At 45.2% G+C, this 25,962-nt stretch overlaps 1 protein-coding gene across 1 annotated transcript in view; it reads left to right on the top strand.

The window, feature by feature from the left end:
• LOC8035941 (solute carrier family 12 member 9) overlaps positions 1 to 20,148 on the top strand; it is a 33,940-nt gene extending 13,792 nt beyond the window's left edge. The window contains exons 4-13 of the mRNA XM_029980547.4: positions 200 to 493; positions 5,409 to 5,516; positions 6,876 to 6,987; positions 8,543 to 8,700; positions 11,048 to 11,130; positions 13,876 to 14,000; positions 14,978 to 15,170; positions 15,693 to 15,935; positions 16,820 to 17,002; positions 17,193 to 20,148. Coding sequence (XP_029836407.2) covers positions 200 to 493; positions 5,409 to 5,516; positions 6,876 to 6,987; positions 8,543 to 8,700; positions 11,048 to 11,130; positions 13,876 to 14,000; positions 14,978 to 15,170; positions 15,693 to 15,935; positions 16,820 to 17,002; positions 17,193 to 17,900 — 2,207 coding nt within the window. The 3' untranslated portion in view covers positions 17,901 to 20,148. The remainder of the gene's footprint in view (positions 1 to 199; positions 494 to 5,408; positions 5,517 to 6,875; positions 6,988 to 8,542; positions 8,701 to 11,047; positions 11,131 to 13,875; positions 14,001 to 14,977; positions 15,171 to 15,692; positions 15,936 to 16,819; positions 17,003 to 17,192) is intronic.
• The last annotated feature ends 5,814 nt before the right edge of the window (positions 20,149 to 25,962 follow it).

The following is a 25,962-nucleotide window of genomic DNA, read 5'->3' as shown; positions in this document are numbered from 1 at the left end:
CCAGCATTTCGAATTCAGGTTTTAAAATTGAATGAAAGGTTCTGCACCTCCTCTCGGCTTTTTGAAGTTTCACATTCTTTAAAATGAGACTGTGCAGGTGATTTTGGGTACAAGACCAATGTGTGCTGCCAGCTCGAGAAGCTAAATAGACCATAAGGTGACTCTAGATGGTTTGTTTTTCCTTTGCCTGCCTCTCCAGGCGGGATGGCACGCCTGCTACCAGAGGGCTTCTGGTACAACCTTCTGTACGGCACGGGAGTGAACTTCTTGAACCTGTTTGTGTGCCTGGTGGGTGCGGCCATGTTTGCCAAGACGACTGTGGTCATCTTCGGGGTGGTGATTGTGTCAGCCCTGTCCGTGGTGGTGAGCTTCCTGGCCAAGCCCCCGTTTGACGTGCTGCTTCCCCAGGAGAATCAGCTCGTGCAAAGCCTCAACATCACCCACGCCCCCTACACAGGCTTCAGCTGGGTCACCTTCACCAACAACATCTGGTGTAAGCACAGCTGCTCGCACGTTCTCCCCTCTTCCCAGTTGATGGGTTTGAATCCTGGCCAAACTCTGCAATCTGACAGAGGCTTATTGCGGAGAAGGCACCGTACGGTGTAACTGATATTTTGCTTGCCCGTCAAGGGAACCCCAAGTGGCTGAAATTAATCCTTAGTCCTCCATTGGGGCCTGCCAGATGCTCTTTTCTGGTTTGTCACGTAGAACCCCCAAATCAAGGCTGCCATTCTCTCCACTACCTTCATTTATTTTCTCACCCCAAAATTTGACCGTTGATGTGCATCCTCCCTTTTGTTTGCCCAATGTGCTAGTGTTTGGTGAAATTGTCCACATATTCTTAATATATCATATATTTAGATATTTACGAAGTAGAATATATTTTGTGGTGCTGCTGAGCACGTCTAATCGTTGGCCTGTTCTGCTGGCAATCTTCGATTTGCACAGCACGAGGGTGCGCTGTATTGTCAGGCTCGTGGCACGACTGTCGCTAATGCTAGATGCTTGCAAAGATCAGCAGCACAAAGGGCTTCTACTATACTTGTCATAGTTTGCTGGGGAAGTGTGCATAGTATCTCACTGATTGGTTATCTATAACCGTATCAATGTCAGTGGACAGCCCAGTGTGTCGAACCGAAAAAAATATGGGTTTGGTTACGGTTCAGGTTCAGGTAAATTTATTTTGTTCCGGTTCAGTTCCGGTTCGATTAATTCGATCCGCGAACCGGTTCGCGAACCGGTTCGGGGCGCTGAACCGGTTCACAAACCGGTTCAGAAATTATAAATGACAAATTGCAACATCAAAATAAATTACAAATAAAACATCTGAAATCAGCACATACGAAACGGGATACATTGTAGTGTAAGGCTCAGGGATTTCTACCAGGAATGGTTTCTTTATGTGCACTCAAAGGTTACCTCACCGACGTTTACGCATTCGGACTTCATCTAATTGGGTCCGACGCAGTAGCTGTAAAATCCGCGACCTCCTTACAAACCCACTTACAAGTAGAACTCGCTAACTATCCCGCCACCTCGGCGTGTAAGCAATTGAAGGAACAGTGGGGAGAAAATACAGCTTTCTTTATTTGAACTAGCCTTCAGTAACTCGAATTAGACCCTTAAAGAAGTTTTCATTAAACAAGATACGGAATATGAAAAACACTTCACCGAACGCAACGCCAGAAGGACGTAATAAGATAAATATTAAAATAGAAGAGTTCGCTGTCCCACAAATATGTTAGCTTCTAAGTGCCTATACGAAACCGGATGCATTATTATCAAACTCCACAGCCTTTTCTTTTCTCATTCCGATGGAAGCAAGCTTCAAGAACTCGCGCGTTCTAGAAACGTGTTATGAAATGAGCACACAGCAGCATTTAGGATTTACGAGATTGTATAAAAATAAAATCCCGTGACGCAATTTTTTTTTTTTTTGCACAGCCTTTTAATTTTTTTTTTTTCCGTGCAAGCCGCGACCAGCGCAATACTGGTTCCTATGTCAAGATTCATGGATGCAGCGTTTGTCAAGATTCATGGATGCAGCGTTTATATTCCTAAGACTGAGTGGAGAAGAAAAATATGTAAGCGAGGTGTGTGTCAGTTGACGGCACTTAAAAAACAAATGGCATTGATAGCACATTCATTGTCAACAGCGCGTGGCCGAACCGTTTTGACATGAGCCGGTAACCGTTATTTTTTTTCCGGTTCAGTTCCGGTTCGGGTTCATCGCGATAACAATATAACGGTTCGGGTTCGGGTTCAGTTCCGGAAAAAATATCGGTTCGGTTCCGGTTTTCGGTTCGGTTCCGGTTCGACACCCTGGGACAGCCGGATGTTTATCCGTAAAACCTTGCAGTGGACTGTAAGGCATCAAACGTAGACACCTGGGAGTGGCCTGCAAGAGTTTGTTATGTAAACATGTGACTCTCTTTAAATCAATCTAAATTGAGAATTGAGTTTTTCTTACTTTCCAACAATGCAATGTTAGGGGAGACAGTGGGAAAAAGGCTGTTGAAAATAGTTTGAATAGTCACAAAGTGTTATCAGCTGCTAACACTTTGTTTCCACTGTCAGTTTTGCTTCCTTCACAACTGACTACAGTAATATCTTAAGAGATTGGGAAAAATTGTGTGAGAACAAAAAGCAAGCTTCCCCTCGTTGTCCTTTAAATAAAATATTTTAGAAAATTAAAGCATTCTGTATATATGATTAGGGGGTGCTTTGTTTCTGTAAAACCTGTATCCTCGGATGGTGACCAAAGGTTTGAAAGAGAAAGATTCAATGTGATGGGTGTACCCACACTTCAAAGTGTAGCGCATATGCTACCCCTGCATTCTAGCACATTCCCGCGTGTTGCAATGGCCGTCATCCCGGGTGTTGCAACAGGCCTTGTCCTGTCTGTTGCAACGCCTCGTGGGCATTGGATCCCACTAGAATATGGAAAGAGAAAGGATAATGCCCAGGAGAACTGCTTGGGTGTATTGCCTCTTTCTGCTCTTTTTCTCCCACATCTGACGCCTCCTAATTGGAGCTTGAGTAGTGCAAGCTCGTACATTGCTGAGTTTCACAACTCTGTACCACGTTTGCTCTGCTCCAGTGACCTCAGGTCTCCATAGCTTACCAAATTTTTACGGAAGTCACGAGGGTGGGTAAATTACTAAGGGTCTCTAGCGACCGGAAAAACTGGGAATTGTCAGGGAAATTTTAATTACCGGAAAAAATCGGGAAATTGTCAGGGATATGTCAAAAAATGAGCCCAGTCAGGGAAAATGAGCCGGAAACGCCATTGAGTGCCCTGAGCAAAGACTTGAGGACTTTGGGGCAGAAAAAATAGGCAATAAATTCTGCTTAGAGTGGAGTGCGGGCTCTGCTCACACTATGTAGTGTGTGCTACCTGATGCAAAAGGAGCAGCCGGAAAATCCAGTCCAAGCCTGGGATTGGATTGGATTGAGGGCATGACACTAGGCTAGATCCAGCTAGAGCTACTAGATTTAGTAGCAAATGGGAAAGGCCGCAGACCCCAATCCAATTCAAGCCTTAAGCAGAAAGTATCCATAAGTGCGCATCTGGCGGCCGTGCAGCCATTCGGTTATGAACGTGTGTGGTGGAGCGTTGTGTTTCCATTGTGTTTCCGGAAGTGGCCTCTTCACTGACGATGTCGGTGGCAAGAAAGTGCCCGTTTAATCCGGGCTGGACGAACCCGAATATTTCGGAATATGCAAATTGAATTAGGCCCGTGCAAAATGCTCTTCACAGTGTTGTAATGGTGCTGTAATGATCTTATATGTGTTGTAATGGTCTTATATATTTAACCGCCTCTACTGTGGTAAGGTAATTTCTCCTGAAATTGTCAGGGAAAACCTGGAAAAGTCAGGGAATTTCAAAATTATAATTTGCTAGACACCCTGTTACTAGAAGTGTGCTGCCTCCTGTAATTTTCCCCTTTCCATGTAGTTATCATGACGTTATGATAGAGCAGGGGTGGGGAAGCTGCGGCTTGCGAGCCGCGTGCGGTTCTTCGCATGTTAAAGTGAGGCTTGCGGCTCCCTCTCCTACCTTCCCCCCCACCCGTACCCCTCCCGCTCCCCTACCTCCCTCCCGGTCACACCTGCACTTCCCCAAGAAGAGAAATGGAACGCGTTTTTAATTTAATGGAAAGCAGGTTGCGGTCTGGTAGTCTTGTGCTACTGCCACCTTACGTACAGTTGGACTGCTTTTGACTCGGATAGATTGAAAGTAGTTCGAGTTTCGTTTATCGCTCTAAACAAAAGTTTGTCCCCCCCCCCCTCCCCCATTTGTGGCTCTTGGAAGTTTCATGGTTTTGTTTACGGCTCTTAGGCCGGGTCAGCCTGGCCACCCCTGCGATAGAGCATAGAATGGATGTATACCGAGAAACTTATAGGTGCGTACAAATGTCCGTTAAGAAGCTCGGTGCGAGATAGCATTGCTTTTGGTGCCAGTCTGGTACTCGCATTGTAGGATGAGAGTTGGTAGAAGTCCAGGAGCTTTGATGGGTGCCCGGCATGCGAATCCACTGACCCTAATTCCACCACAGCTGCTGAAGTTCTTCTGGTGCTGGAGTCTTCCGTTATCGCTATAGTAGTAACAGTGTCCTGCAGTGGCGTCGGATCAGGGGGTGCAGGGGGCGATTGGCAAGGGGGCGATCGGCCCCCTCGGGCACGTCAAACATTTCATGGAAACAATTCCGGGGAGGGGATGCAAAATTGCCGTCGCCCCTCCATCTCCTGAATAGTTCCGACGCCTCTGGTGGCCTGCTTCAGCTCGGAATTTGATGGCATCATAATGGGAGCAGTATGGCAGCCAAGGTGCTTACGTAAATGAAGAATTCATGCTCATGAGATTACAATTTTATTATCTTATGAGGCTCTTACCCCTTAGGATCGAGTGTTCTCAACAATTTTTTTTTTTTTTAATGGATGAAGCTGTGCTATGGGGTAGGAGTTTTGGAATGCTAACCCATACATGAGGCTGATGTAGCGGGCCCTAGTTGTTCAAGGACACTACCGTGGTGACCACCTCAAGTTTCAGCAGTTCATGTGGCCTAATGACATTGTGCCATGTTGTAAATTATAAAAGGAGGGTTACATCAATGCTCCTAATATGCAGTGTGGATCACAGGCTCGTTTGCGATCCACATAGCAGCTGCAGTCTCGTGGAAAAACCACATTTATAAGACCCGAATATGTGTCTGTTCTGACCATATGGCTTCATCTACTAATCACTTCATAAACTTTTTTTCATTCTTCAGCAGTGGAATACAGTAATCTGTACCATAGTTTACGCAGTGCTTTTGGTATGAGCCATATTTAGTGTCAAATAGTGCATGCAGCCAGATCTGTATCCTGTGGCCAGCTCGGTAAGTGTTGTGTCTTGTCTCTTGCAGCCAACTACACCATTGACTACACAACCAACACACTTACCACATTCCCGATCGTGTTTGGTGTGCTGTTCAGCGGCGTCACCGGTATCATGGCTGGTGCGAACATGTCTGGTAAGTGTTGACTGTGGAAGCACCGCAGCATGACTACTACGCACTGTTTCACTTTAAGTACGACCGCAGCCGATGCTACGATGCAACGGACCCAATTAGGCGGCGCGTCGTCGTCATCGTGCGTCTGCTCTTGCGGACTGACCCAATTGCTCACGGCGAATAGGCCGCAATCCTGCACTTTTTTCTCTGCGCGATTCGTTTAGCCCGCTGATGGCAAGCTTACAAAGGCGACGAGCACCATGACGATGCGCTTCTGGCACTGCTCGGTCTGCTCCATGGGATCACAGCACCAACTGCGCTCGGACTTAAAGTGAAGTGGAGTGCATCCAACAAACAAGGGAAGTGTCTACCTGTTTCCCAGCCTGGAATGATATCGAGAATTTGGCACAGAGTTAATTGATTGATTGCATATTTATGTGGGCTTGGGAATAAAACAAAATACGTCAACTCAAAATTTTTCAAAACATTTCAGTCACACTTCTTGGTCGTAGGAAGGCATTGTTGGAAAGATGGTCGAAATGTGTGAGTCGATACAACACGTGCCTTTTGCTTGTACGACAAGTGACATCAAGGAGTTTATTTATTTTATTTATTTATTTATTTACATACCCTCAAGGCCCTGGGGGCGTTACAGAGGGGAGTGAGTGAAAAAAACAACAACAAACAGTAATAGAAGACATTATAAGTCACGGGTCACTTTCGCAAAAATAATTAGTAACAGCACTTTTAAACACATCTAACGAGGGTAATAATATTAATGACGCCGGAAGGTGGTTCCACTCTGGTGATGTCCTAGGAATGAAAGAATCGTGATTGGCTGAGGTTCGAGAATGAGGAACGCCTACTTTGTACTGATGATCAATGCGTGGAGAAACGTAAGGTGGGACGAGGTAGAGCTTCTCTTTAAGAATGGGGTTAGAATTGTATATTTTATAGAAAAGACATAGATGAGAACACTTATGGTGCAAAGAAAGCAGTGGCAAGGAGAGAAGAGATTTCATGGATGATAGACTAGCTGTCCGGTGATAATTATTAAGTATGAAACGAGCGCCGCGGTTCTGAACTGACTCGAGATGAGAAGTGAGCGTCGTCTGACCAGGATCCCAGATTAAAGCCGCATACTCTAATTTTGAGCGAACCAAAGATTTGAATAATATTAGTTCGAGAGAAACTGGCGCTAGAGAAAAGTTGATTTAGCTTTCATAATTTCAGCAACATATTTGTTGAGGAGAATGAATAGTTCTTCTCTGACAGCGAAAACAAGAAAAAGTTTCTCTTTACCCCGACATTGTCGTTCTTCTTTAAGCATGTGTACCTACTTGTTTGTGTCAACTGAAGGAGACTTTGTCTCTTTCCAAGGTGAACTAAAGGACCCTGCTAGAGCCATTCCCCGAGGAACCCTGTCGGCAGTGGGGTTCACCTTCATCACCTACGTGGTGCTCATGTTCCTCACCGCCGGCACTTGCTCGAGGTTCGTGCCAACATTGGTGCCGTCATTGCTCCCTGGGTCTACTTGTGCCGATGCCTTCTTCGCAAGAAAGCTGTCCACATTCGAGTGTGAAGAGCTCTGCATAGTAGTTCCTGACAAACCTGAAGGCATACCTTTATTTGTGCGCGATGCAGGGCTTGGGGCTGGACGGGATTCACTATTGTTTTGGCCTATACCGGCGTCGGAAGAATATTGAAAAGCTTTACGAGGGCAACACGAGGACCATTGTTCACTCCCCAAACTCGTTGGAGCAGAGACGGCTCGAGCAAATCCTGGTGTTCTTGCTGCGCTGCATGATAGCACTATTGAAAAGTGCCAGCAAAAGTGTTGGGCATCATCGACATAATGCAAGCTGCGTGTCTGTTTTTAGACCAGATCGAACAAATTTTCAATTTATTAATGAATTTATAAGTCTGCATTGTAATCTGTAAGCGTGAAAAAGCGGTCTGAAGACCTTGCGAATTCGGGAAAGGGAAGTTGTCTTTGCATGCGTACAGAAGGATTGTAGTTTTTTCAGCACATCTGGTTTGTTAGTTGCCATTGCACTCCACAGATGGTGCCATGGTCACAAGTACTCTAGTTTGGAGGTGGAAAGTGAGTGGGGGGTATACAGTGCACCTTACTTATAATGATAATTAGAAAACCCGAAATTTCAGTCGTTATAACCGATTATCATTGTATCTGGACTAGAAACTTATCATTTCCAGTCTAGAAACTCTAGAAACTACCGTAATAAGTGGTACATTGTTATATGTGGTATCGTTATAAGTAAGATCGCACTGTATGTGCAAGCTGTGCGATGCAGGTGGAACTAGGACCACATCTTGTTTTTTGTTTTTTTTACAGCGGAACTGTTAAGGGCTAGTTTCCCCAGTATCGTGTCCGTGGGCAAACAAATCTCGACACAAAACTCTGGACAGCTACTGCCATCTATTAGCAACCAGACAACCGGCTAGCCGGTTGTCTGGTTGCCGCTGTCGCTTATAGATGGCAGCAACCTTTTCAGCCTTTCCACTCTGGCTTGCCGACTTGCGGCCGGCCATTACTTCATTCCCACCATACTACAGCTTCGCTGGTCTTCCTTCTTCACCAGAGTGGAAAGGCTAAAAGTTTATCTCCACTTTTCTTAAAATATTATTATTACACCCTGATTTGCTGGCATATTGTAAATATTTTCTGGCTGCCACTGCGACATTGGACCTGTCAATAACAAGCAACAGGACAGTCACAAATTGAACCAATAGTGAAAGTGCTAACAAACGCGTTAGCAAATTGGTAAAGTGAAGAACAAACTGAGGGCGACACCTCTAGTCTGTCCAATGGTGGAATTGAACTGTGAAACTGTCGGTTAACTGTCATTCGACTTGCCACACCACTGTCTTGCCTGCTTTTCTGGCAACCTGCTTCTGGCTGTCTCCACTTTCACTTTTGGTGCAAGCAAACTGGCCCTTGCAAACATAGCGTGGAGTCGCTACCGAGGTGGTATACATGACCACGTGGTCTCCTACGTCCTCCTGACCGACCTGCGTGCTTGCAGGATGCTGCTGCAGAACAATGTGCTGTACATGCAGTACATTGACCTGTGGCCCCCCTTTGTGGCCATTGGCATCTTCTTTGCCACCCTGTCGGCGTCGCTGAGCAACCTCATCGGGGCCTCCAGGGTCCTCGAGGCCTTGGGCAAGGACGAGCTCTTTGGTGGGTACCCTCTGTGCTCGGTTTGTGGTCAGTGTCTCGGGGCACTGCACGAGCGAAACGCTGTAGACGACAATATAGGCTCGAGCAGCCGAGCACCCACTGACGGGGTAAAATGCCGCGTGGGGTTCCTCCGTTGTGCTAAGCTACAAAGCGGACTGCTGAAGTTCAATAACTGGTAATAGTGGTAGTTTGTTTTGACCGTTCAAGATTGAACTTTGTTGTGCCCACTCATGTTGCCACGCAGCTGTTTTGTGATTGTGTTGACTAGGAACTTTTCTAAGTTACAAACTGTGGCTGCAACTCAGGGCTGGAGTGATAAATTGAATCTTGAAAATTAGTAATGACCTGTACTGCTGTAGTATTCGGGAAGCAGCATTTCTGAATCTCACCCTTGTTTGACAAAGCTATAAAGTTATTTGATTAAGAATAACCTGCCGAGAGTCATAATATTTTTCAAAATTTTTAATGAAAATGATTGCTTCGAGTTGTTTGTTTTGTTTGCTATTTTTTCATAATAATTTATGTGAGTTAAGTCACAATTAATCAGGTTCCTAGAATAAACTGGCAATGTTTTTGAAACTGGTTGTTATATCTTACTTATAACCTGCCAATTATAGCTAAACTCAACTGCTTTTCTTTTTTATAAAATTTACTTTTATATGATCAGGAGTGCCATTCCCTGAGGCTGCTGTCCGATTGTATTTGACATGCGAAGCAGCATTCTGTCATAATTTTCTCGTTACTTCAGAGGCATCCAACAAGCAAAATCCTGTGTATGTATTCTTGTAAAGCGACCGGTCATAATTAAACAATAAATAATTAAAAAATTATTTATTGTTTGTTTCTTCTCAAGGTATACAATAGACCATTTACTGAATCCCCCAAGCGCCCTGGCCAACACTCTAGGAACCATGGGTACGGTGTTCCTTCAGCTACCTAGTGATCGGTAATTTCGACCCCATCCATGGTTACATAATTTGGGGTGTAATTCGGAGTCACTCTAAACAAGCGTCGTAGAATTCCCAAGGACCTGTCATATCACTTTTAAAATTTCTCGTCAGTGTCCGTTTTCGATACTGTGCATGCTGTCGACCCTTCAACGTGGCTCCAGAAATCTTTTACATTATTATCATTCTCTTACAGCTTCAAAGACGCTGATATTAGGTTAGAAACACTAAAAATGCTATAAACAGCCCCGCTGACTCCGAGCTAAATCCTGGTTTTTGTTGTTGGGAATTCTCGGCTTTTTAAGCAATTCCTGCTGAAACATTAATCACAAGAATGATAATATAGTAAGAGATTTCTGCAGCTCAGGCAGGTTAAAAGGTGAATCGCATGATCAATATAAGAAATGCTGACATTGATGAGAAATTTAAAAAAATTATATAACAGGTCCTTGGGCTGTATAAGGCGCTTGATCAGGGTGACTTTGAATTACGCACAAAACGGTGTAACCGTGGAATTGATCAAAATTACCGATTACTAGGCAGCTGAAGGAACACTGTTCCCATGATCCCTCGAGTGCGAGCCGGTGCGCTTGGGAATTCAGCAAATGGTCTATTGTATTTCGGATGACAGTAATGCCTTTCAGAGGAGTGCCAGATTTGTTGAAATTGCGTGAGAAGTTGTGAAGTTCATTCTTATCCTCTCTCTAAGTTGCATAATACAGTTATCATCCTTGAGGAGTCAGTTTTGCAAAGAATTCACTAGACTGGAACTATAACAAATTGACCTGTGTGGCAGTTTCATATACCAAGTTTCTTGTGCTCTGGTTATATTTAGAAAGTAAAACCTTGTGGGAATTATTCCTTAATCGTAGCCCTGCAGCTGCCAGTACTGTAATATTAACCCATATGACATTTTCTTTTGAAGTTTCATCCTTTGCATGGCTTTCACATCTAGTATGTCTCTTCACTGTGAGTTAAAAAATATGGCCATATTGTTCCAATATATTTCTTGTTGATTTTAAATGTGCATCTTGTAAAGATTGGTCGTCTTGCAACATCAAGATATAAAGTATATTACAATAATTATTATTAATATTCTTTCAATGTTTTTTTTTTTTTTGCAGCATCCTTTCTTACTTTTCTTATATGCCTAATGAAATTTCAGAGAAAATATTTTCAGATCATAATTTATTTTGCAAAGACAGTCCAGGGCATAAATTATTAAATCAAAGCATGCCTTGAACTGCACTGGTTTTTTTTTTGCGTCGCAAAGTCTATTTCCTCAAATCGTACAGTGGAATGGTTTTGTGAAATGTGACACATAGAACTGCTTGCGGCACATCGAAGGCATTTTTTTGTGCGGGACAGCCCAAACATTAGAGGCCCTCCCATCTCCACAGGCATGGTCCTCCGTCCTGTGAGCCTGCTGACCTACAAGAACAATCCCCTGGCAGCTGTGTTTACGTCCTGGTTCCTTGTTCAGGTGAGCCACCTTTTTGCTCTTGTGCTGGCATGTTGGAACTGCATGTAAACATTTTATTCATACAGAATGCATATTTAGCTGAAGTAATCTTGGGATTTGTTTCGTGTCGCTGCGCCGAGCTGTCGTCAGCCAAATCTGTCTTGTCACATTGCATCATGTGACTCTGCAACTTGGTGCCGTAATGTTTTGCAGAGATTCGCATAAATGTTGCTAATGAGAGCATGTTTTTTTTTTAGGGGGGGGGGGCGGGAATTATTGCATAGTTGTTTGCTGATCTCTTGACTGCCTCTTTAAATCTATGAGACAAGCACGCTTCTATGAGTGGAACAGAACAGTGCCAACTGCAAACGGTCCAATATTTGTGAATGGCCAGGAGTCGTGAAAAGTTTAAAGGGACCCTCACAAAATTTTGTACACGTCTCAATGTGTACTGAAGTTTGACAGGGCCCAACTTGCAACAAAAAGTATTTTCAAGTCAAAATCAAGCTTTTCTGCACAAAAACTGCCATTTCAGAATCAAATGCTCGGAACCATCCCCCCCCCCCCCCCCCCCCTTTTTTTTTTTTTGCTCAGTCTCTTGCATTTTTTGCAGTGATGGGAGAACCCTGACCATCGCTGCTCGCGTGGCGAATTTGGCAATGCGTGTGACTGCCATGTTGAGGAACGGTGTTTGAACGCCGCTCAACCCCAATCTTTCTTTTGTAATTCTGGACTTTTTTGAGAAAGCCCCAGCCCCTTTTTGACTGTCATCAAGTGTTCTGTTCTTTAACATTCCTGAACGCACCGCATCTATAAAGGCAGCTGCAACGCGCGCTGCTTTGGGACCAAAGGTGACATCCAAAGCTAAGGCTTTGAAACACTTCCTTTGCCTTCCCTTGTACAATACTCTCATCTGCTTTGAGACAGTCGCCCTTTTGTTGCAGATGCTTGGTACTTTTCTTTAAGATTGTGGGCCTAAGCTTGCCCCATTAAACATTTATTCTCAGTTTTACATTCGTTTATCATTCGTGATAGTATCTAAGTTCCGGGCTTCCTGAGGCACGTCTGCATTATTAAAAAGGATAAAGGTAAAGATCTTGGTGTTTATGATTACTAGTACAGTGAAAATATGTTGATTAGAAACAGAAGTTGAAACCCATAGTTGCGTGGAGTGAAAGACGCTACTTCTGGAGTCTGATGTTGCATTACTTTGTGCTTGCCCACTTGTTTCGGTTTGACTTTGTGTCTCTGTAGTAAAAATTGACTGGATGTTATTTTGTACCCTGTAAGGCTTTGCTTGAGAAAATGATTGAGTTTTATAGGTGTGTCCTAGCTCTTTTAAGCTTGCACTTCTACCATCAAAGTTATTCCCGTGTTGAGTGCTTATATAAATGGCCACTCATCTGAAGCAAAACCGATTGAATCGGGGGTCCCCCAGGGAAGCATTATCAGGTGTTCTTTACTCAATATATATATATATATATATATATAACTGACATCATAAATATCAGTCAATCAACTAGTTTTTTTATTTATTCAGATGTTTGATCTTATTGTTTGATGGTGATGACGCGTTGGAGCTTATTGATGACGCAAATGAAAGACTAGAAAAGCTTGACAGATGGGTGTAAACATAATGCATTAAAAATAAGCACCAATAAGACAAAGGCAGTTATATTCCGACCGAAGAATAAACATAACGATATTACCGAGGATATTTTGATAAATTCTTCTCAAATTGAAATCGTTCCCACGTTTAAAACTTTGGGCGTTATTTTTCAAGAAAACATGTCATGGGACGACCATATTAATCATATCGTATCGAAATTATCTAGCATCGTCGGTATTCTATATCGTCATAAACACATCTTACCATATAGAACAAAGTTAATATTATATAATTCTTTTTTTTTCTTTTTTTTTCACATTTAAATTATGGTTAACTTGTGTGGAGCACTACTACCTATACCAGCCTCTAAAAATATTTGTTACAAAAAATGTATTAAGAAACATTTCTAATGTGTCCCTAGAACATCCAATTATCTTTTTAGTCAGCTTGGTGTGATGAAACTTTTTGGTTTATATAAATATTGTTTATGTGCAGGATATAACATATTAACAAATTTGCCCCACCATAACTTTAAAAACTTGGTGAAGTTATCGCATAATATTTATAGATAGATAACTTGAATTGAAGAACCTTGGGAAGTACCCTTTTTTAGAACAAATTACGGCTACCAAAGTATGGAATATACTTTGCCGACTACTCTTAACCAGATTAGTTGGCAGGTATGAAGCTTAGCAATCTATTGGTGAGCACCTGATGGTAAATGTTTATTTCAAGCCAAATTGTCTGCGATAAGCGCTAAATTCTGTTGAGATGATGTCTTCTTTTGCGTTTATTCCAGTGACGTTCTAACTTTCTGTATATGCTTTTACTATTTTGTAAATTGCGTCAATATGGTACTTCTCTTGTATATTGTTAGTTCTCGTTTGTAATTTTTTTATTTATGTATTGCACATGTCATCTTTTAGTTTTGTATAATTCCTTTTGGTGCCTGCATCACGACTGCTGGTTTAGTTGGCTTGGGGCTCATCAAGCTATTTTTCATAGCTTTTTTTTTTTTTTGTCACCTTTTCAACATTGTCTTTGTTGGAAAGAATAAAGGTACTATTATTATTATAATGAGGAGCGTGGTGTTGCACATCTGTGTTCTTTTGTGAAAACATTTTGTTGAAGCGTTAACATTTTTTTTCTACCTGCAGCTGATCTTGTTCATTGGCAGCCTCAACACCATAGCCCAGGTGACATCAGTATTCTTTCTCCTCTCCTACCTGTCCACCAACCTGGCCTGCCTTGCTCTTGATTTGGCGTCCGCTCCAAACTTTCGGTAAGTTTAGCCCCCTCTTTTCAGCCAAAACAGATTTTAACGAAACTTTGCACCGAGCAACACATTTGTTATTCGGGTATGGTTGTCTATGACATCAAAGACATGTTTAACTAACTGTTCTAGCATCATTGAATTCTGGGTAGCCGACAAAGCTATGCGTGTTTGGTGAATGATTATGAATGGTTAGTATTCCTATTACCTATTGTTACCACTCTGGAATGTTTGTTAATAAATCAGCTTGAACTTTGGAACTATACGTACACACAAAGACACATCCTACTGTAAAATGCCGGGCAAGCGCCCAGTGAAACTTTGGAGATAATTGTAAAAAAATGGGGGATGGGTGCTTGTCCGGTCATCAATTTTACATATAAATGTACTGTGCGTATTTTCTCAGATATCACAAATTTGGTAATCGGTGCTTAATGTGGAATGGGGGGGGGGGGGGGGGGCCGATGCGCGGTATTCTACGGTACTTCTTCCTCTTCTACATCTACATGCTTATACATCTGAATGTAGAAGCAAATGCACAAGAAAGAAGCTTACACTGAAACACCGTTGGTGGTTAGCTGTCTGTCCTCTCCTGTCCCTTCTTTCTTTGTGTTTAAGTAGTTCTAAAGTTCAAGGTGATATGTTTACAACTATGTACCAACATACTCAACTCTTAACCGTTATTCTGGAATGTTCCAGTTAAGACTTGACACTTACCCTGTGTTCTCTCATCTAAAATGCTCACGACGCTCCAGTCTCTGTAAAAGTAGCAGTAGTGTGCTGCACCATTAAGTTCATTGTCAGTGTTTCAGTTTCTTCTCGCCTTGTCGTTTGTCATTCACGACAATACTAACCGGTTCAAGCAGAATGGAAGTGAGCGTTGTCCAGCACTACACAAATTGTGTCATGAACTGGGGAAACATTGCCGCACACTCTTTCCACCACCGGGATGAATTAGAATCAGGCTGGCCCCTTTGTGCATGCAGGCCGTCGTTCAAGTACTTCTCGTGGCACACTTCGCTGCTGGGCCTGCTCGGCTGCGGCACCATGATGTTTGTGGTGAGCCCCCTGTACGCGGCCATTGCCATCATCGTCTGCCTGGTGCTGGTCATCGTGCTGCACCTGCGGTCGCCTCCCGTCCGCTGGGGCTCCATCAGTCAGGCGCTCATCTTTCACCAGGTGAGGTGCACCACACTGGACATTCTCTGCACTGTGCTTCGAGTATAGTGATTCCAGACGTACAGTATGACTATTCAATTCATATTCGATTTTATCCTCGAGGTCTTATTTGTGCGCATGTAATTCTTTGGTTGTCACAAACGGCATTCTTTCTGCATTTCCTAAGGCTTCCAGGGGCTTTTAAACGTTTCACCGTCAGTGTTGGTGCAGTAAAGTAGTATTGAAGCGTGTGGACCTTGCAAGCAATAATGCACATACTTTGAAGTGTTCTGCTCGTAGTTATGCATCAATGGATGGCACAAGTCTTCTGAGATATAGTCTTTAAATGAAAGAACACTTCACATAGGGGCAGGAGTGGTTACTGAGAAAATTGGGGTGCTCCAGGGAACCCCTTCAGGGTGCTCCAGGGAACCCCTGAGGCTACTCGAGAAAACCTTTGAGAGTACTCCCCTCGATTCTTAGAAACCCAGTTTGGGAACCCACCTCCCAAGCCTTGTGCCAAACCCCATCTCTTGTGCGCAGGTGCGCAAGTACCTACTGCTGCTGGACAGCCGCAAGGACCACGTGAAGTACTGGCGCCCCCAGTTCCTGCTGATGGTCGCCAACCCGCGCTCCTCACTGCCCCTGATCCTGTTTGCCAACGACCTGAAAAAGAGCGGCCTGTACGTGCTTGGCCACGTCAAGGTCGGCACGCCTGAGGAGTTCGTGTCCGACCCTGTCCTGGAAGAGTACCCCTTTTGGCTCGCCCTGCTCGACAGGCTCAAGGTAAGGGGGGCCTCACGCTGAGAGGACCCCTTTGGTGATTTGGGCCATTGATGCTGCTAAGTTCACCAAGGAGGGGTTGTGTAGCCTTTGCGTGGGGTACATGCAACTATTCCGCATTTTGTTAGTGTACCTTCTGCTTAGTCCTTCGGAGAACAAATTATTAGTGAATGGAAACAAAAGTGTTAAGGATGTTTGTTGTGGATTGCACCAGTCGGCCGAGCAGAGGTTTGGTGTACCATACATTAGAGAAGCTAGATGCAGTAGATCTGTTGCAAAATGTGCAGTGCCCTTTGTGTTGCTAAACTGAATTCTGGGAACTGGCTGTGTAAAACTGGCTGTAGCAGATGATGGAGGCAATGCAGGCGAGTGTCCGAGCGCAGGTACGGCCATAGCGCTACGCTCTGTCTCTCTCGCTTCAGTGACACATAATAAATACTGTGGGAGGAAGGAGGATTGTACAGGACGTTGCCATGATTCGGTGGGTGGCTTAATGGGATTTTTACAACTGGCCAATTGTATGTTGTGAGTGGAGCTACAAATGTTTTAGCACTGCTTGCTAGATTCACTTGCATACAAGTTTCCCTCTTCTGACATGCTCACGTCCAGATAGTCCTGAAATGCATCTACTACCGGTGAGCTGTACGAGGTCTATTTTTTTTTTTTCAAAAAGTGGCTGAAGGTTTTGTTAAAATTTTTTACACGAATGCCATTGCTACTAATACACCTTAGAGTTTGTGCCTGCTGCATGCTCAAATGGAAAGCCTTCGGGGCATTTCGTAGGCGTGAGAAATCATGGCTGTCTCGAACCAAAGTTAAAGCGGCTGCTTTGTTGGCGCCTTCTCGCTACAGTGCTGACGGGTGATAACGTGGGATTCTGGCCGCAGGTGAAGGCCTTTGTGGAGGTGACAATGGCCCAGTCTGTCCTGGATGGGCTCCACCACCTGGTGCGGGTGTCTGGCCTAGGCGCCATGAAGCCCAACACCATCCTGTTTGGCTTCTACGACGAGAGCCAGCCCACTGATTTTTTCGATCAGAACAGCTCCTTCAAGGACCTACGTACTGCCAAGGTGAGCACAGTCGCTGGAATCCTTGCCGATCAAAGGAATTTCTCGGAACGAGCGGTTTTTTTTTTCGACTAAATTGAGCGTGCTTTAGCCTTGTTTGCATCTCGTTCTTCGCTATTCCTGGCTGGTCTTTGTTCCAAAGATCATTTCAGATTTGGAACGCTCGTTAAATTGTGCATCTCCTTTATGGCAGGTCCGCGAAGAAGAGTTCCTGGGCCTGCGAGACGACTCGAGCCGGCAGCGGGGCCTGGGCCCCGCCGAGTACGTGGCCATGGTATATGACTGCATGTTCTGGATGCAGAAGAATGTGTGCCTGGCACGCCACTTCCAGCACCTGGACAAGGCGGCGGTGGTGCGCTCCCCGCGGCGGCTCTTCATTGACGTCTGGCCCGTCAACTTCCTGTGCCCCGAGGAGGGTAGCCCCGGCAACATCGACAACTGCTGGCTCTTCACCATGCAGCTGGCCTGCATCCTGCACATGGTACCCGGCTGGAAGCACGCCACCACGCTGCGCATCTTCATGTGCGTGGGCGCGTGCGGCGCCGGCGGGGACGGCGGGGAGGAGGTGGCACGGCACCGACGACACTGGGAGGGTATGCTGCAGCTGCTGCGCATCGAGGCCACCATCAGCGTGGTGCTCTGGGACCACGTGGCAGGGCTGCTGGACAAGGACGGTCCACGGGACGACTACTTGCGCGCCGTCAACGCGATGATCAAGCAGCACAGCCAGACCACTGCCGTGCTGTTCCTCTACCTGCCCCCTCCACCGCCTCCGCCTGGAGCTGCCGGGGACTACAGCCAGCGGCTTGCCTACCTCGACCAGTTGGAGCTCCTTACATCGGGACTGCCGCCGACCATGCTCGTGCACGGAATTTCTCCCGTGACCTCAACGACTCTCTAGTGCTCGTGCGCGCCAACGCGGACGTGTGTATGTGTGTGTGCAAGTGCGGGGCCGCGGGATTCGACGCCCTTCCCGAGAAGTGTGCGGAGAACATAAACTGCGGAGGGGGCGCAAAGAGTGGAATGTTTGTAGCCTCGTTACGTGTTGCGGGTCGGCGTTTAGGCTGTTTCGTCGTGCCCGTCTTTACGGCGTTGGGTGCGCGAAGGCTCCACCGACTGCTAGCCGTCTGGCAACGAGCGAAATGCATGGATCGCGTTTTCTTCGTTGATATTTTTCTTTGTTTGTTTTCTTTTTTTACCTCTGACTTACTTTGACTTTGGAATGATTTGTTCTTTAACTGCGCTCTTTGATGGAGGTTGACTGACGTTTTTTCAGCCTTTGCCACAAAAACAAAGAGTTTATTGCGAAGGTGAGGACCACATAATTCTTGTGGGGAACTGGGGCCCATATTTGGAAGCCCACTCCCACTTTCACCTGGAATCTTCTGGTCGTATTTAACTCTAGTTTGCTTTACGGGCTCCTTTCTCTTGTTTGGGAGCATAATCTCTCGTGCGGCTCGCAATGACATATCAAACATCGAAGGGAGGAATGCCGAAATGAAGTTATCTGAATGATGTCAACTTGGTTGAGTGTTCTGTGAGGTGCGAGTGACTTGCAATCTTCAAATGATTTTATAGCTCGACGTTTTTTTTTTTATTTTTTTGGTCGACGTTAGTCTCGAAGGGCTTTTCCCGCTGTTGTATGGACTAACTACCGCTATTTTCGCTTTCAGAGAAGTTGTACATTCACTCCAATGCAATAAGCACAGCAACATTGTATTTAATTACACCATGATTTCTCACAACCTGACTTCTTTGATTGTCTTTCTCTTTTTGCCGCCGTTTTGATTATCTTTGAGGACATTCAACTTGTACAGTCACCATTTATTATATCGGCATCGTGAGGCATTGAGTCGACTCTTATTATCAGCGTTTGTGCTGCCAGTTTCAATCAGGCCCTTTGTTATATTTTGTGTTATACACTGTATTGCATGTCCCTCTCTGAATAAGGAAGAGAATGTTCTTTTAAATGCTCTATACCAAATATCTAATCACGGCCATTTCTTTTCTTTTTTAATAAAAGTAGGTATATTAATAAAAAAGAACAATAGCAAGCAAGCACCTATAAGCCAAAAACACAACATTTTAAGGCCACCTATGAAAGCTTTGTCTGGGGTTGGGTCATACGGAGAATGTTTGGTGCAGTCTCGTATGGGATATACTCTTCGCAAAGCCTGCACAAACTTTGAATTAAAACGGCGATGAATATTCAAATTAGTCAGCGCTTGCTTGTCGTCGTTTATACTCCCACTGACTTGACAAATTTTGTAAAATTTTCAAAATGTTGCAAGACATCTTTGAGATACATCTTCACATACCCACCAATAAAGTGCTTTCCCTTTTTGTATATTGATTAATATACAGTATGATGTGCAAAAGAGGCAGCGGCAATAGAATGCCAGGAATGTGTGCATGTATTTACACTCATACCTTTAAAGGGGTACTCCGCCGATTTCTTCATGGTCCCCGATTTGCTTGAAATTTTGCTAAACTCGCCGAACAACATTGCCAAAATAGTATCCCAAATATTAGGTCAAAATAATTTTTATTCACGAAGTTATTGAATTTACAATTTTGGTCCTCACCGTGTTTTTCAAACTGAAAGTCTCTACTGGCAACAATGAAAAAGTGACCTCAGTGGAAGTGCAGGGGTTCACTCTTTGGACTCTAGAATTTGTTCCCAGCTGATTCGAAGCAGTTTCATGGTGTCAAATGAATGCTTTGGAAGCTCGCTCCAGTCCCCGTGCTCCAGCACGGAACAAATGATTGGCATATTCTATTTTTTAGACTGCTCGCCCGACTGGTAAGCTTACCTTCCACTGACGTCACGGCCCTGAAATATTTGAATGTTTGTTTTTGCATCATTTTCATTTGCCGATTTCGCAATAACTATTATGAATTTCACGATACTAAATAGCATACCAGAAAGGGTAAAGGCCGGGGAGTCAGAAAATATAGTTAGTTGAGGTAGCTCAAAAATCGGTGGAATACCCCCATAGTGCTGCAGGGATTCCCGAGACATGCTTTTCCTGTGTTCTGCTCATCTCCTTTCCTGTTTCTTGACAGGAAGCATTCACTCTGTTCCAGTTCCGCTATGGTTGTGCTGTAAGCTTTTAAGCTATTTTTATATTAAACATTATTTAAAATTGTGCTTGTTTTTTTTGGACAGGAGATGCTTAAAGTGGCATGCGACTGTTGCAATCAAGTAGCCAGGGATTCTTTTGAGAAGGAGAGTGAACTGGAATGTCTGGAATCTTCATGAGTTCGTCAGGGGGCTATCCACACAAGGTTGACTACATTTGAGGGGGAGGGAAGAATGTAAAGTCCATAAGCTCTCAAACTGGTTACGACCCTGGACTGCTAAATCCATCCTTTTTGAGGCAACATTTGCCAGAGTAGGTGAGTGTATTCAAAGTAACACTGACAACCGTATTGCGGCCAGGAGCGGGAATCGAGGAGATGGCGGGAATAGCAGACGCGCAGTCGATTGAGTTGGCGACATTGCGAAAACGAATGTGCCTTGGAGCGGCACTCGATGAAATCCCCAGCTCTTCTGACAGCAAGGACGACAAACTTCTTGCCATTACCGCTATTACCGGTGATTGCTGCGGTGGCAAGGAGCGCCTCGACGTATAATACATAGTACAGGACATATTGAAAAAGGGAAAACTTTAAAACAATGAAACAACACTAGCACAAAAAATTAAGAAAAAAATTCATATAAAACCGGCATGCTCGTAAAGCTCGTAGCTGTACAGGAAAGTCATCCGGCGATGAGCTGTCGACGATACTTTAGGGAGTCATTTCCAATCAGTTATTGTTTTTGGAAAAAAATTAGTTCTTGAAAATGCGGTATGGTTCCAGTAATATACCGCGGTTTGAATCTCGTGTCATGACGTAAAACCGGTGTTAAGTAGGGGGGAACTTCAACCTTCAGGTGTCCATGGTGAAATAAGTATAACAACCTAAACCTCGTGTGTTTTCGACGTAAATGATAATCTAAATGAAGTGTGTCTAACATTTGTGATGGACTGTCTAATCGCCGGAATCTATTGCAAATAAATCTTGCTGCTAGTGTTTGTATTTTTTTTCTAGTTTGGTATTCCTCTGTGTGTATGGGTCCCAAAGCACGCACACGTGCTCTAAATGTGGCCTTTTTTAATGTTTTATAAGCGCAAAGTTTAACAGAGCGGGGCGAATGGTAGCTTTCTTCTTAGAGACCACTGAGTCTTGAGTGTTGTGGAGCACACATTGGAAATGTGAGCGATCCTAACTCAAGTTTTAGCAATTGTCACACCGAGGTATGCTGTGCACTTGTAACCACATTATTGGTTTCTAAATAGTCCGTAATATGTTTGCTAATAATATGCTCAAGCATTTTAGAGCTAACGGAAGTAAGGGATATTGGCCTATAATTGCTCACACTTTGTGCATCCCCACCTTTCAAAACCGGCACAACGCGTGAACAACGCCAGTCTGAGGTCCTTCTTCGCAATGACAGATCAAAAATAATTTACGAGTAACGGACATAAACGCCGATGGTATATTATATGGCCCACTTGCTTTTTTAATATCCAGATAAAGCAAAAGGTTAAAGATACCCTCCTGACTCAAACAGAGATCTCCTATCAGCGAGCGCGCGCCTCACTCACTTCATTGTCTGGCGTTTTCCTATGAACACTGAAAACAGACGGAAAGCACTGATTAACCACTACCGCGATCTCTTTAGGATCAGTTTTGGCCGCCGCCAACAGATATACACTCAATTTGTTTTTTCTTTGTTTCAGATAAGAACTTCACGAACTTACTGGGTGTTCTTTTAAGAACGTTGCCGAAAGAGCCCCCCCCCCCCCCCCCCCCCCCCCTGTCCCCCGCAGAAAAAAAAAAAAAAAAAGTATTCTTAGCAAACCTAATTTTTTACAGCGGAGCTGTTAAAGGCTAGTTTCCCCAGGATCGTGTCCCCCGCAAAAAAATATGCGGAGGGCAAGTTCGTCTGCTTCTCGCGCAGGGGGTAGCGGTGACGTCAGAACGCCGAGCCCTGATTGGCTGATGGGGCCCCCTTATCTGAGCGTCGTCTGCTCCTTTGCAACGTCGTCTGCTCGCAACGTCGTCTGCGTCTGTCTTACCTTCCCTGCTACTTTCGGAAGTGCAGAGGCTAGATTCACGAAACGATCTTACGCCAAAAATGTGCGTAAGACAAAACGTGATAGCAAATTCGTATTCACGAAACGAAATTTTCGTAAGTTTTGCGCAGGTTACGACGAAATCCTACGACAGCTCCAAAGCTGTCTTACGCACTTCTTACGAACAACTCAGCATGGCCGACAGCGTCGCGGTCGCGACGACCCACGGACGTTTATTTTTTTACGTGCGCTTCTCTCGCGTCCCGACTTCAAGCAGCAAGAAAAAAGTAAAAAGTACTTGCAACAGACCACGACGAACAAGAACGCTGGATCCACAAACACCCGGGATAAGCTCCAACGGCCATGATTCCACCGAACGCGACCAAGCGAGCACGGCAGTTAGGCCTAGCAGGCACTCCGTGACTCGGCGACCGTCTGCCCACGACCGGCTGGCGTGCTGAATAGAATATGCCCGCGCGACCCTTGTGAACCCTTCCCGTATTATACTTTGATCGCTGACCTCAGTTTTAGATTAAGAGGTCAATTTCTTCCTCTTGTTATGTCCTTGTTTCCCGAGGCAACGGTGACTCTCGCCGGTGAAAAAGCGGTGAATCTCCGACAGACGCAGGAAACGTAAAGCAGCCATCGCTTTGACTAGCAGACGTAAAGCAGACGACGTTAACTGCGCCAACCCGCCGACGCCGTTAAAGAATGAGGGGTCTCGCCGCACACGAAAGGAGGGAAAAAGTATTTGGGAGGGAACTTGCGTACACTAACACGCTCACTCTCGGTTCTTCAAACAAACCTCGGCGCCTCGGGACACCTCGCCAGTGAGTCCTTTGACTTCCCTCCTTGATGCACGTCTGCTAGTTGTTAGACAAAAACAACGTACCGCTCGAGTTATTTCGTCTGCCCTCTCTGAAAGGTGAAGTCGAGCTCGCTCGTAATTTCCGAAAGTCGCAGGAAAGGTAAGACAGATGCTGACGACGTTGCGAGCAGACGACGTTACAAAGGAGCAGACGACACTCAGATAGGGGGGTCGCGATCAGCCAATTAGGGCTCGGCGTTCTGACGTCACCGCTACTTCCTTTCTCATGCGCAGAAGACGAAAATGAGCCCACTTGCGACACCGAACTCTGGACACATACCGCCATCTATGAGCGACGGCGGCAAACCGCGTATATGTTTGCCGCCGTCGCTCATAGATGGCGGCAGCCTTTCCACTTTGGGGGTGCTGGGGGAGCTGCAGAATGGGTTCCGGAAGCAAAGGAGGTTAGAGGACAATCTGTTCTCTTTAACGCAGTGTATCGAAATAGCAGAAAAGGAACAAAGGCCCCTATGGCTAGCGTTTCTGGATATCAAAGGAGCCTACGACAGTGTAATTCAAGAGAATTTGTGGGGCATACTGGGTACATTAGGGGTAGAAGCTGGAGTAACTAATCTTTTAAAAGATATATATAATAGCAACAAGGTGCTTATAAAATGGGAAACAAATGTATCGGAGCCTATATAGATAGAGCGGGGGCTTAGGCAAGGCTGCCCTTTGTCGCCTTTGTTGTTCATGTTATACTTACAGGGATTGGAGAACAAACTAGAGCGGAGCGGGTTTGGCTTCAACCTTTCTTTCATCAAGGAAGGTGAATGGATTAAACAATCACTACCGGGGCTGATGTATGCAGATGATATAGTGCTAATGGCCGACAACAAAGAAGATTTGCAAAAATTAATGGATATCTGTGGTACAGAGGGAGATAAACTAGGTCTTAAATTTAGTCAAGAAAAATCGGCAGTGATGATTTTTAATGATAAAGATGGTGGCGAGCATAGGATACAAGAGGTCATGTTGGAGGCAGTGGATAAGTACAGGTATCTTGGGGTATGGATAAATAATGGTGTTGAGTATCTAACGGAGCATGAAAAACATGTAGCGATGAAAGGTAGCAGGAATGCAGCCGTCATGAAACATAGGGCTCTGTGGAATTACAGTAGGTATGAAGTGGTGAGGGGGATTTGGAAAGGGGTCATGGTTCCCGGCCTGACCTTCGGCAATGCGGTCCTGTGCATGAGACCAGATATTCAAGCAAAGTTAGAAATTAAACAGCGGGGCGTAGGTAGGCTTGCTTTGGGAGCTCATGGAAATACGCCGAATCAGGGGGTACAAGGCGACATGGGATGGACGTCATTCGAGGGCAGGGAAGCTAGCAGCAAGATAGAATTTGAGGAGCGTTTGAGGGAAATGGAGGAAGAGCAGTGGGCTAGGAAAGTTTTCAGTTATTTGTACATGAGGAATGTAGATACCAAATGGAGAAAGCGAACTAGAAAATTATCAAGCAAATATTTGGGCGGCAGTGGGGGCGCCAACCAGGAATTACGGGTTAAGAAAAGGATAAAAGAAACAGAGAAGGGTCTGTGGGAAACGGGTATGCAGACAAAACCAGCACTGGAGACGTACAGAATGTTCAAACAGGAAATTTGCAAAGAAAATATCTACGATAATTCTAGGGGAAGCTCTTTGTTGTTTGAGGCCAGGACAGGAGTATTGCGGACTAAGACGTACCGGGTTAAGTACCAGGAGATGGACACTTTATGTAGTGTGTGTGGGGAGCAGGAGGAAACGGCTGAACACTTAATACTTTTCTGTAAAGGGCTTCACCCAACAGTTAACAGTGACCGGGCGGATTTAATCAAAGCATTGGGTTTTAAAGACAGTGAAGGAAAAATAGACTTTACACGGGTAGAAATAACCAAGCGGAGGTTATCAGACTGGTGGCTAAAATCGAGGCAGGGGTGAGATTTAATCTTGGAATTCAAAACATATTAGATTTATAATGTTGGCTAGGTGGCGCAAGCCACCGCCCGATTCACAGGGTTTAGCCAGATCCATCCATCCATCCATGGCTTGCCGACTTGCGGCCGGCCATTACCACTGTGGCCATTACTTTCCATTGTACAGCTCCGCTGGTCTTCCTTCTTCACCAGAGTGGAAAGGCTAAAAGTTTTCTCTTAATTCTTGCTGCATTTTGGAAATATCTGAACGCTCCTGAGGATGGTTCCGCCTAGGATGACCACCTTCCTGCTAGCGAAATGCGGGACGCGCAGGGGGGGGGGGGGGGGGGGGGGGGGGTGTAGAGGAAATTTATTAATAGCGAGTTCGTTTCACGGCACTCGTGCCCACGCGTGCCCACTCGCAGCGTGGAACGGGTTCGTTTCGGCCGGCACTCCACGAGTGGTTGCACTCTCCGAGTTCGTTTCAGCGCTGCCACCCCACGCGTGCGTGCACTCGCTGCACCGAGAAAATCGGGAGTGCGCCAGAATGCAATCCCGTCATGCCTCGCTCCGGTGGGGCCGGCGAGGAGCGGGAGCAGACGACGAGGGTTCGTCTGCTACGATGTGTCGCGGAACCGAACGAAAAAAAAAGTAGATTTTCTGATAGAAATCGCGTCCCGCGGGCAACGAAATCAAACGCGAGGTTGAATTGTGAGCGTCTGCTATTTCACGAAGGAAGCAATTGACAACCCGTGATTTATTTGCAGGTTTTAAATCGCTCTGTTGCCGTACAAACGCTGAAATATACCAGTGTGTAAAGAAATGCTCCTAACAAACGCAACAGCGGCCCCCGAGATGTCTATCACCATCCGTGTGCGGGTGAAAAATTTAACATTTGTCGACAAAACTCCCCCAGCAGAAACCTCTGACTGCCCAATAAGCATCAGAGAAAGCTAAAGATGGAGACTTTACACGAGGATTGGGCAACATCATCATGTTTAACATTTACCTACGTCAGCTAACTTACCCCGTCGTATTTTGTTCGAGAAAGCTCTCGTTCTCGACGCCCTCACC

Source organism: Ixodes scapularis, unplaced genomic scaffold (genome assembly GCF_016920785.2).
Source record: "Ixodes scapularis isolate PalLabHiFi unplaced genomic scaffold, ASM1692078v2 PGA_scaffold1__304_contigs__length_218370807, whole genome shotgun sequence".
NCBI lineage: Eukaryota > Metazoa > Arthropoda > Arachnida > Ixodida > Ixodidae > Ixodes > Ixodes scapularis.
This window is presented reverse-complemented; position numbering and strand designations above follow the sequence as displayed.